This window comes from Phaethon lepturus, unplaced genomic scaffold, assembly GCF_000687285.1.
Source record: "Phaethon lepturus isolate BGI_N335 unplaced genomic scaffold, ASM68728v1 scaffold8154, whole genome shotgun sequence".
Taxonomy (NCBI): domain Eukaryota; kingdom Metazoa; phylum Chordata; class Aves; order Phaethontiformes; family Phaethontidae; genus Phaethon; species Phaethon lepturus.
In genome coordinates, this window is record NW_010536897.1 from 20,508 (window position 1) to 33,571 (window position 13,064).

At 37.3% G+C, this 13,064-nt stretch overlaps 1 protein-coding gene across 1 annotated transcript in view; it reads right to left on the minus strand.

Annotated features, from left to right (window-relative positions):
* PRKAR2A (protein kinase, cAMP-dependent, regulatory, type II, alpha) overlaps positions 1-13,064 on the minus strand; it is a 53,146-nt gene that overhangs the window by 14,917 nt on the left and 25,165 nt on the right. Inside the window, exons 3-5 of the mRNA XM_010286302.1 lie at positions 5,553-5,605; positions 3,853-3,936; positions 1-107 (exon numbers count right to left, since the gene is read on the minus strand). Of these exons, the coding sequence (XP_010284604.1) occupies positions 1-107; positions 3,853-3,936; positions 5,553-5,605 (244 nt within the window). The remainder of the gene's footprint in view (positions 108-3,852; positions 3,937-5,552; positions 5,606-13,064) is intronic.

Consider the following 13,064-nt stretch of genomic DNA (forward strand, 5'->3'; position numbering starts at 1 on the left):
CGCTCAACGACATAGAAGTTGTCTCCATCATCACCTTGGTCAATCACATGTTCCTGAGGTTTCACCTTCCTCTCAAACATGGCATCAAGGACCTGAGACAGCTGCTCCTATAAAACAAAACAGGAGGGGGACAGTGGCAGGGGATAAATTAAGAAAAGAACCTCTCAGAAAATACATCTTCGCATTATTGCTGGACAAGGGCAAGTTCATCTGACTTATCTGAATAGTGAAGTGCAATATGCATTGCATTATTTTTACTGTATGCAAATACAAGTAATACTGATATTAAATGTTGACTTCCACTAGCACCTAACTTGTTTCCAGTTTAACATATGTTCAATAATGCAGACAAACATAAATGCTTTAGATACCTCCATTACAGAAGAGCTATTTCTCAAATTAATGTCCAAATGGCTTAACTTATGCATACCATTTCAGTGCCAAAGCGCACATGTACAGCAAGCTCTCACTTGGTATAATCTCACACAGCTTCACTGCAATGGATACATATTGATTTATGTCAATGGTACATATATTTCGTTATATGTGTGTATGTGTAGAAACTGCACCACGACTTATCAGTAACTTATTTGTACTGTCATTATCCAAGAGCCCCAGTCATGATCAGGACCGTACTGAACAAGACTCTATACAAACAGTTATTTCCCTAGATACTCTGTGTCTTATAGAACCTGCAATTCCAGCCCAAGACAAGATCAGATATGTACAGATGGGGAGCACATACAAAAAATGGTATAATGCTGGTCTGCACAGCAGACTCAAGCTATATTCCTCTAATGAGCCATGACTAAACTTTTTTTGTCGGCAGCACAGCCAGGAAAGCTGTGAAAGCCAAGAAAGATGATAACATATAAAAGCCTTGCCTCAATGCTGAGCCGCTTTACCAACTTTTATTCCAAAGTCCATTAACAATAGACTTTTGTTGCATTTTCAATGACCCGATGTGCAAAGTTGAAGATGCAGATCACAGCTGAGTTGCTAAAAATTTACTGCATGAACACGCAAACTAGTCTTTATGCTGCTAGATGTACTTGAAATATTTACTGCGCTCCTTAAGTTGGGAATAAACAATGCAGCATCTGTAGGCACCACTACATTGAAAATATTGCCTATCTTTTCACTAGAATCCTATTTTCTTGTCTTTAACAACTCTCCTGATATTTAAACTAAACAAAAAATCATTGCATGAAAGCCATTTATTTTAACCACATGTTTCACAGCATGAAGTAACAGTTGTCAGAAAACAAGCAATGTAGATTTTAAAAAGCTTTTTAAAAATACTGTAATTCAGTAATGCTTTATTTGGAGGATAAACAGGCAAAGACTTATCATTTTAAGTAAATAAAACACTGAGCTCTTCTGTCAATAAAAGGACAAGCTTCATCAGATTTCTGAACTGTAAAAAGCCCTCTTGATTTAAATATGGGTACTAGCATGCTCAGGGGCCTTGGATAACAGTCATTGCTCTCACCCAGTACAAAATTCAGTTGTGACTAGGATTCTACAAACTCATTTACAAGACACTGTGGAGCCTATGCATGATACGTAATACAGAGCTTTCAACAGGAAAGGAGTTCTGTACTCCCCCAGCACTTTATATTGAAACATAAAACAGGGTTATCATTGGGGATGCTCAAAATCTCCAAGGTTAAACCCTGTGTCAATCTGAACTGATTTTAGTCCAAAGTTTAACATGAACCTTGCTAGAAGTGACCCACTGGACACTGGCTCCCTTCTGTTTGATACCAAGTATTACAGGAACTATTCATGCAAGTGAAGACATCTAAAAGGGCCATTCAGTCCTAAATTCAGCACTGCTCACCTAAATGCAACCAGTGGAAAAGGGATGAATTTGTCCAGGACATTTGAGTCACACAATCATATTTGCTCCTAACAGGGCTTTAAGCAGTTTTGTTGTTGTTGGGTTTGTTTGTTGTATTTAGCAGTTTTACATGACATTCTTCAGAGGCTCAGAAGCAAAAGAATATATTTGTTAATTAATTTCCTTTATTTGAAAGTGTTCCTCACAATTATTAAAGGACAATATAGACTGAGCAAAAGCAGCAGCCATTCATTCTGCCTTTCAGTGGATATTCTACAGCCAACCTGCCAAACCAGTCACATTATACACAGGGAGTTAAAAAAGAAATTACTGGGAGGAGGGGTTGAAAGGATGCAAGTTCCATACTCCCTTTATACCCGTTACTAGGAAAGCTCTCCCCTCTCTGCTAAGTGCCCTTTATCATACTATAATCAACGTATGGACTGCAGTCATCTTGTTCAGCCACGTGCTATCTTAAAGCCCAAGTCTGTAACAGTTGCAGTTAAGATCATTTCCATTACTTCTCTCCTCAGCTTCTTAGAAAGCTTTTTGCAGGAAGCAATATTTTTCCAAGCCGACTTTGAAAAACAAATTTGTGCCGAGAAAGTGATTTTGAATATAATTTTAACCTATTACATTTTTAATAATTTATTAAATACTTTAATTTATAAAATTGTTAATTAAATTATTACATAAAATTAAATAAATAATTTTTTGCTTCTGGGTGATTTTGCTAGAAGCTAAAAAATTGGCCTACTCAATTCGAATAGCGATCACATTTTGTACATACAACTTGAGCTGCTGAATGTTCTTTAAATAGGTTTCATTTTTTACTGTATGCAATCAGGTTCCTTGCAAAAGGAATCTTTAAAATTTCTTAAAAGTAAATCGTCAATTTAAGTAAATTAAGTAAATAGGCTTAATAACAACAGGAATCCAGGACAGTGCAAGGCCAGTCTTGGAGAGGACAGCTTTCAAGGAAACCTTTTGAGAGAATGACAATTCCTTAAGCCTGCTGCAATCAAAAGCTTTCAACAATTATTTTGAGAATGACTCTTGGGGTTTGTACAGCGACCAAGAACTGGGAGAATTTCCTGGCTTTCAAGGAAAGCTGAGCAGCGTTTCTGAAACCGTAAGCTATCACATCCATCCTTTCGTATCTCAGGCAAAGCTCAGTGATTCAAATCACGAAGCTGCAGGGACCATCACTGGTGTTACAGTTTTCATTCTTCCTCAGCCTGTAGTAGAGCTGTCAGTTCTGTTTTCATGGGAACACCAGACCAGAGATGAGATGGATTTATTCTATAGCCTCTGCAAGGCTGGTTCAGAGTATCTCCAAAGGTCTGTTCCTGAACTATCCAATGATCCTCATTAAAAAAATTCATACCAATTAAGATTACTCAGTGCAAGCACTGGAAACACTCATTGTTAAAACTCAATGCTGAGGCAATGAGTAATTAATAACCAACTTCAGCAATAAAAATAAGACAAATAAGAACAGGAACAACCTAAAAAACATTACTTTACATTCATTTACAGAAAATTTAATGACACATCGGCATTTAAGAAAAAGGTGCAGCAATCTGAAATCTTGCAAATGTGGATAGTGTTCAATATCACAATTGTGTAAGTAATTTCCTTGTTAAATTGTCCATAAAGTTATGAACTGTTTCCTAGGAAAAAGGAAATCAGGTTCAATGGTACCCAATAGCAAATATTGAAAGATAAGCAAAAGAAAAAAAAAAAAGAAAAAGAAAAACTTTCCTCTAAGAGAAAAAAAAATTGAATTTGCAGGGAGGGGGACCTGAAAATCATGGTAACTGATTTGACATGTTTGTTTATATTGTTCATTGATTGTTGATCTCCAAACATATCCCAGCCCAGCCTGCATATAATTAATACATCAAGAACTATCACAATGCAAACATGTGTCTGGACTGTTAGATCATGCTATCACCCATACTGTTAAACCATGAACTCCAGTTAAGGTTTTCTTAAAATTGTATTACCTGATCTAGGTTTTTGAAGAGCAGGATATCTTTACACGCTTCCTGCAGTCTGCATCGCTGTTCATCAGTTTTTGGATGAACTACCTTTAAAACAAAGTAAAACAAAACTGTCACAACAACAAAGAAATATGATTACAGACTGAACCTTCACTTCAGACTAAAAAAGCAGAACACAATTTGAGATTGACAAAGTCTACAGTTCTTTTTCATTGTTTGCATAAACAGTATTTATATATAAACATACAATGCAAGACAGAATGAAAGAGACATAAGAAATATATTATGCTGACAATTAACAGATGCAAAGTAACAGTCAAGAAAGACAAGAAAAAAGAGGATGCCTTTTCCTTTCCCTTCTAACCCAGCTATAGATACAATCAAGGCTTAAGCATTTGGAACAGAGGAAAAAGTCAACACTTTTCTTTCTAAACTCTGGCTATATTAGTCCCATTATATTATTGATGGCATACAGGTAGTTTGTAAGATATATGATACATATGTACCTCAGCCCATGTAATAACAGAACTATTGTAACATGTAACAGTACATGTAATAATATCTAAAAAGCGTATTTTTTCCAAAAAAATTACTTAAATAAAAGTTTTGCTGTTTGAGAGATTTGGGGGTGGGGGGTGTGTACTTCTTTTCAATTATACACATCTCATCAGGTTAAAGGAACCAACACTCAGTGTGTCATAAAAATGTCTTCATATGTGCTTGTTTGAATTATGAAATCATATATAAAAATATTAAATTACCTCACATTCACCACATTAACTATAGTTCTGGAATAACAAGGGTTCCAAAAAACAGTTACATTAACAGGCATGTCCAAACATTCATTGTCCAAAACTGAGCAGATCTCAGATTGTTGTTTTAAAAGAAAACTGGATATTGAGTCAGCAGTCAGGAAAATTAAGACTTTTGATGGAATAAAGAGACCCAGGTTTACAAACATTTGGATGAACAGACACACTCCTAGTCATTTTTTTTTATAGTATCTTATTTATAAAGTATCTTCTTTTTTAAGAGAAATTAAATTAGACTTAGATTTTCATTGCAGAAGTGTAAGTATCCAGAGATGGAATCTGAAAAAGGAACACCAGAAGTCCAGAGAGAAAACATTGACCCTCACCATCCAGGCTACAGGACTTGCTCATATAAAAGGATCTCTAAAGAAATACAATTACAGTATCTGGATTTGCAATTCCTAGAAATTCCCAAGTTTCAAAAACAACAGAACAACAGGTGGGCACAGTCTCAAAATATTTCAACAAAGTATTTCTCCCACCCAAGCAGAACTGCTTTGACAAGAAAGGCAGTAAAAAGCATGTGAGGAATTTTAAGCACTCATGAAGAAACAGCTGTGGTAAAGCTTAACTAATTCTTCACAATAGCATCAATGCTCTAGGAATTGCCTCAACAAGCCTTTAAGATAATTAGGAAAATATCCAAAATTTTTAAGGTGGTAGACTTATGTACAGCTCTCGAGTCCTTTGAAGTAAAATTACACTAAAGCTATAGTGACTAAAAAAGTGCATGAGACACAGTGGCCCTAAATTTCAGAGCAATGTCAGTTTGTCAATGTCAGCATATCACACAGCCTCCCGGAACAAAATGCACAAGTGGCAGGGAAAAGGTGACAACTGCCTGTCAAACTGTAGGGAGAATCATGCATGATGCAATTCACTCATTCTTACCCTTTGTTCTGTATCTTCTTCCTCTTCGTCTGGATTAAAAGCTTCAGCACAAACTTGGAAGAAAAAGAGAGGGGAAATTAGTAAAAAGAAGCAATTACTTGAGAACATCAAATCAAGTTTAAATTATTTTCTTTTATATTTTATTTTCCTACATGAAAAACAAAATCACTCTTGTTTTTATGTCATTATAGTGTCAGAGGCTTAAATCCTATCTATTCTCTGAGCAGGCACAGCATGGCTGTTCTCAAACTCTCTTGTAAAAAGTCTGTAACTTACAATAGAAAATAATCTTGCCTTGTGAGTACTCCAAAACACACACACAAATTTCCTTTCCATTCTCATGAAAGCATAGCAATCTCCATTCAGATTCATTTACAAACATCTTCCCTGAAATGCAGGGGAAAAATACCGCAGCTACATTTTGTTCTTTGCAGTGCAACGTATATAGCAAAACACACTTTAAAAAAAAAAAAAAAAAAGAGTACAAGGAGGCATGTGGCACTCACCCCACCTCAAGTCAGATTTGCAAGCGAGTATCTGTATTTTGAGGTTTTTTCAATACAGAGAAACCACATTTACAGAAAAATTAACCCGGGAAATGAAAAGTGAGCTTGACCACAGTATATTCTATGACAAAAAATAATGTTTAGTCCCCCCATCCATATGCTCCTATATCTTTGAAACAAAGGAATGTCAAAGTGCGATATAAAAACAACTTTAAAAAATACACAAAGTGATTTTTTTTTAAAAAGGATGAGAACATTTGTGAAAATCATACACTGTAGTGCATAGGAACAAGGCTCTGTCATTATATAACTACAGGATTAATTTTAAGAGAGGTGATGATAATGGTGAGCTTCTAAAATTTCAAATCATTTTTTTTCAGTTTTAATACTTCAGAAAAGGTTTAGTTTCACTTACCTTAACAGTTACACTGTTACACAATTTTACCATACTAAACACAGACACCTTTGGCTGCCAAAGCAATAAGAAGGCTAGAGATATGACTTTCTTATTCATTCGTGGACATCTGCAGTTCTTACATGTCAAAGTGAACTCTAGGTTCTAATTAGCTGTACAGCTAGAAAAAGTGAGAGTCAGTCCTGTTTTCATCTAGTTCTGCTCTTACTTTAGTAAGGGTGGTCTTACTTCTGAGGCTATATGCTACTTGTAAAATTCTACAAGGAAACACAGACAAGCATTTTCCTTTGTACTTCATCCAGCATCCTGACAATACTGAAGACTTGGCAGAATGCCCAGAAGCTCACTGCAGTGACATCTAACTGCTGAATGGACTTAGAAAGTATAAATAAAAATAAGGAGATTTAAAAAAAAAAAAAAGAATATCTAGAAGGCCTAGCATTCAGCAACTTGCAAATAATTTGAAAAGCATACAGGACTATTGACCTTGCCATTCTGCTTTCAAAAGGACTATAAAAAATGCACAGGTCCAGCATAATTTGCTATGGAAGACTTGCTTCTTTTTTTTTCCCCTGCCTAAAAGGTACAGGTCTTTCCTAGCAAATTAGATTTTAATTCCTTTTTTTCCTGGAGAGGCTGAAGGGACTGGGATACAACACAAGCATTCCATTTATCAAACCACAATGTAAAAACCCAATCATATAATCATTAGGTGTTTAAAGAGTAGTTACTGCTCACACAATAAACCCACTGTCACACTGCCTCTTCTGGTTGGCACCATTTAACAACACAAAAATGGTATACTAACAGTGCATCTACAACACACACAGACTTTTAGTTTAACAGAGTGGTCCACCCACATTTAGGACAGATGCTCTACAAAGGATAAATAGCATTCTTCCCCCGCTGAAAAAAAAAAGTATAGTCCACCACACAGTCCAAAGATGACTGCATTATGGGAAGGTAGATGCCTACAAAGCTGCAGAACTTGGACTGATAGGCAAAAATCCACTTAATATGCAATACAAAGACGCTAACAAAGAAAACATCATTAGCATTTCGGTGCGAAAGCTTTCCTCCTCCTTTCATTTTACAGTACGGATTTAAATCTACTGTGAAAGCTTTGGATTTTCCAATAAGAAACATTTTCTTAGAAGAAAGGCTTCTTGGTTTAAAAAGTATGGTGAAACTGGAGATAAGAAGTGTATTTATTCTTTACAACCAGCATATCTTACCAGTAACTAGAGTTCAATTCTCTATTATGCACTATAGTACGTACTATAAATGCAGTCACGTACGTTTCTGAAAGTACCTGGCATATAAGCACATTCAAGCTTTGTATCTATGAATTCAGAGATCATCGTACTTCATAATATGGTTCTATCATTTAGATTTTCAATATTAAGCTGCAAATTAGATTTTGTTCCTGCCTTCAACTGCAGAGAAGCTATTGCTAAGAATATGCTTTGGAACTGAGGAAATTCTCTTCAAGATTTCCTTGGGAAAACAAGTATAATTACCACGTCTAAGACAACAGCATTAGTGCAAAACCTTATCTTAAAACATGCAGCAATCAAAACAACACAGTTCTCTGCAACTGTAGTATCAAACGGCTTTGGTTGAGATTTGTACATGTAAGTCTCCCCTATTTCATTTTATCCAGTAAGGGTGAAAACAGCTTCATGAAGACTGGTAAGGATACAGACTAGGACTTAGTGCCCTTCCCTTACATACGGAAATCACTTCTGCAGCGCCCGTGAATGGGCACCACAGAAATACAACAAAAATGTGGGAAAAATCCTACTTCTTCCCATGCTGTCATGTAGACAGCCTTCCCATTATACTTTTCATTCTTCACCCTCCTGCTGGGATTTCTTTTTTCATGTAGAAGCAGTAGGGCAGACATTTTGGACTTCGACTGACAGCTCTGATTGACAGGACTTTATTTACTTCCAGGCAGAGCTGTAACACAACGTAACATATCTGTTGCGGGACAGCTAAAAAAAGGGTAGAGAGACAAAAATGATTAATTCTGACCTCAAGCTTAAATTATTATTGTGATATGCTGGAAAGCCCACAGAAAGCTCTTCAGCCTACTCATAACAACCAACAGCATCTTCCAAATATTTTAAAACATGACTAATGCAAAGAAAAGGCAAACATTACGTCAACACCATCCTGTGGTTTATGTCACAGTAAGTCCAATTTTTCTTTCCACTATTTTTAATTTGTGCATTACTTGTGGAAGTCTGTACTGGTGAACATATTACCTGTCAAGATCTGTGTCAGTCTTACTGTCAGTATGCTTCATGTTATCCGTGCTCAGACAGCATCGCTTCTCTGTTCTTCTGGCAGAGAAGAACCCCGTAACTACCCTAAACTCTGCCAACCCCTGTCAGAGATCTACAGAAATTGATTTCAGGACTCCTGAAGGTTAGTCATTTGCAGGTTACGGTACAGCCAGTCCCAGTGAAAAGCCATTTGATCTTTCATCTTGATGGAGTGAAAACATACTTGCCCCTCAATTTTACACAACTGAATCAACATTTTAACTATTTCAGTATCCCAGTAAAACAGGTACTCCAAGGCAAGCTTATTCTTACAAGATTATCCTGAAGAAATGTGTTGGTAGCATCTCTTCAGACTCATTGAAACAGCAGTTGGAAGGGATCTCTCTCTGAAGGTCATCCAGTCCAGCCTACCCCTTAAAGAGGGGCTATTTGCAATGCTAGATTGGGGCTGACCTGGAAACCTCCCTACGCAAAGATTCCACATCTCTGGCTAACCTGTTCCACTGTTGCACCACCCTCCTGGGCAAGAAGTTTTTTTTAATGTACAAGCTAAAGCTCACAAATATCTTGATATAATTTGAAGTGACTTCTAAAATCACACCTTTCCTATGTGAGATTTTCAGCACAACTCTGCCCTTGAGCAAACACGAAGCATGAATGCATCAGTGAAAGTTATATCCAAGTATGACACATGCCCCTATTACGTATTTCCAATACTACAGCTATATCAGCATATACAATGTAGACCAAGCTTCCTTCCAAATCTACTCACATAGTTCAAATAGCTTTGGAACAAAAAAAAGAGTTTTCAATTTTAAGAAGTTTTGGGATAAAAAGAAATTCAGGTTTTTATGCTACCATCTACATTTAGTCTCTCTTAGCTTCTGCAGTTTCTACAGCTAGTTTAGCTTTCTCCACATATGGCACCTTCTTTGGCTTTCAAGAACAGGCACATCTGTTAACACTTCTGAATGATACAACTCAATCGCTGCTTTGTTATGCAGGTGACAGCATCTGAAAGCAATAAAGATCTTTCTAGCTGCAGCAATGACATAAGCAGTGGATGGGTGAGGGGGAAGCAAGGGGTGGGGAGAGAATGAGAAGTAACAAGAAAAGTTTGCCAGTACAAACACCACCTTTGTTTATGCAAGTTTTAATCACTCCCAAGATAATATTGTTCTGCAAAATACGCGATCAAAGTCCTTGCACTCTGTGCAAATCTGCATAATAGTTCAGCATGTAGCTTCCATAAGCAAATAAAGCTTTCCTGAGAAGTGCATATCATCCCCGTAGTTGACAAATCACTGGTGGTAGTTTTTTTGTGGGGGTTTTTTGTTTTTTGTTGGTTTTGTTTTTTTTTTTTTCCAAAATAGTAGCCAAGAGGCTGAGGCCTGAAGACCTTCAGACACACACAAAAGATGGAAAAATTTTCATCCTGGATGTGAACATTCTATGTTTTATGTAAGGTGAATGTATTCTTAATATTTCTGTTGTTATTGGAAGTAGCAAAAGCATGCTCTGTCATATTCTCTCTGCGATTTTGGATAGCACCTTCTGTACTTCAGAGCAAAATCCTATTCACTTGTCTTTACTTATAAGGATGCATTACCTCCAGTTGATCCTATGAGACCCATTAATGAAAACCCACCCAGAGTAGTAACTGCAGAACAACTTTTCCAATTATTTATTCAGATCAGTAATCTTGCACTACGTTTAAGGCGACGTTCTTTGCATTTGAGTTTGCCTAAGCTTCAAAGTCTCTCTCAAGGGACAGATGCACAGCCTCTTCTGGAAGCACTATGCCAGCTGGAAAGGTGACCACTTCCAGTGGCTCACCATTCCCTCCAACAGCTGAGTTGCTAAAGCAGGCACTTCCAAAACGATGTAGTTGAGATGAACTTAGGAAGCTTAGGCAGAGCTTACACATAGGTCTTTGCTGGCACAGCTCAACATGATTTTCTGCACTTGGGAAACAACTTCAAGTCTCCTCTCACTTCTTTTGCTGGATAGCTCAGAACTTTTTGGTTCAGAAATTGCACTTTGTTTCCCCCAGTTAAAGATCTCACCACATCAAAACAGACAACAGATTCGTACCTCAATCCAGCAAGTGGGAAACAGAACCTGCACCCATTTGCACTACCTAAACAATTTTCACATTTATGACAGTTAGAGTGAAAAGCAACACTGAAACCTGAAAAACAGCTCAGCCATCTACAGGAAAATCAGCTGTTTCAGCCTTCAGTTCACTAATGAGAACTGCCTGAAATCAACTGTAAATTTTTAGTTAAAAAGAATGTCATTGCACCAGCCCAAAACTCCGATCTTCAGTCTTAAGAGACTGGTCTTTCTCTTTTTACGTCATGTGCCACACAAAAATCCCCAGATGCAGGAGTAGCCACAGCAGTACCACCTCCTGACTTCATTCTTCTTTCTCAAAGAGGCATAGCTGAGACGCGATTTACGACGACTGGAACTTGAGCAAACAATGCCCCCTCAAATCTTTGTAAAATACCAATGCGGAATATTCAAACACACAACCGCTTACGTGCCCATATGTGTCAAATCAACTGCAAGATTCTTCAGCTGAGAAATATTTAGAAATAATGAATTTAGGCGGCAAAGGAAAAGAATGGATTTTCAGTTCTGGAAACAGCTTCAGATTTCATTTAAAGTAAAAAGGGAATTAAAATAAAATCAACTGAGTCCCTCACAGGCAGAGTTATTCTGCGTTACAGATTAACTACGAAGATACAAAGTCACTCGGCACGGCTCTGCCAAACCAGCTCAGTCCAGCAAGGATTACAGGTTCAGGCACAGCTCCGCACGTGGTCCCAAAGCCTGCTCAGACTGGAAAGCTGCGCAGATCATTTTGTCAGGCAGAGAAGCCTATGAAACACCAATAAGCCTGTAAAGCCCTAAAATCCTGCAGTGTTTCACCCAGCTCTGCAAAAAGCCAGCATTGCCTCTCTCTACTGTTGTATATACACAGCCACAGGTGAAAACGTTCACCTGGCTCACCCAAAATACCCCTAATTCAACTTGAAAATGCCCATCTCTGATATTTCTCAAGGCCCACTGCTTTAAATAAAGTAGTAAGACTGAGGTCAGAGGCAGAGGTTGAGAGGACCCACTCTAGGTCAAAGCTACCCCAAGGCACAACTCTGGATAGACATTTTTGCCCAGGGAGCTTGGGGCATTTAAAAGAACTCGGTGTATTACAGTACTTGACATCCTTGCGGTTAGAAACCTTTGGTAACCCCTCCCTCAGTACAATCACATACCTCGCAGTAGTATTATCTAAACCAGATTTCTCCAGCTTGTTTTCTTTCCATCAAGACAGAAATGCAACAGTTCCAGTGACAATAGCGTGTGACAAAGCTGTAATGCCAGTGTCACACACTCCTACTTCATACTACATTTCAGTCATGAGTTCAGAACAGACTGCATAATCAATTATAAATGCCACCTTTTATGATAATGTTGGTTTTTTCTTTGCAGGAAATCCAACTCTGCATCCACACACATCTTTTCTCCCAAGATGCCTAAGTACAGGCAATATAATAAGGCCTTTAAAATTATGACAATTGGTTGCCAACATATACAATTTGTTTTATATATTCTGAATGCATTTTTGAAATATTTTTATTAAATTCATATAGATTAATAAAAATCTGGGTTTAAGTGTTTAACTAAAATATAGATATAGAATATCTATATTTTAGATAGATATAGACTAAAACTGTTTAGACAATGCATTACAGCAGAACAGCCATTAAAATGATACAGCCACAAATTAAAAAATTTTTCCCACTACAGGAAGATTTGGCAAAGTATTTAAAATTACATTTCCCTAGGGGCAAATGAGAACTTTCATTATGAAAGACCTAGAATAAACACAAAGTAAATAATCACAGTCTCTTTTAGATTTATATCTTTACATAGATATAATGAGAGCACTACATGCAGATAATACTGTTTCAACTAGATTTTAAAGACAAACAAAGCACTTTTAACCTACGATACAATGCATTGCTACTTAATTATTATTTCTAGGTAGGCTTTGTTCGGGGTTTGGTGTTTTGTTTTGCTTAACTCCTTCTGCAACATACAATACCTAGCTTGGAAACTGCCTGAAGTCAACTGACAGGCCTTGCTTTGCCACAGCCATCCCACACGTCACAGGGGCAGACAGCACTAGACAAATAATAGACCAAAGGCTCCTTAGCAAGCTTGAGAACCTGCTTCTGGGATCTATTATGCAAAGACATTTCCTGTCAAAGTAAGAGGCATCTACTGAACT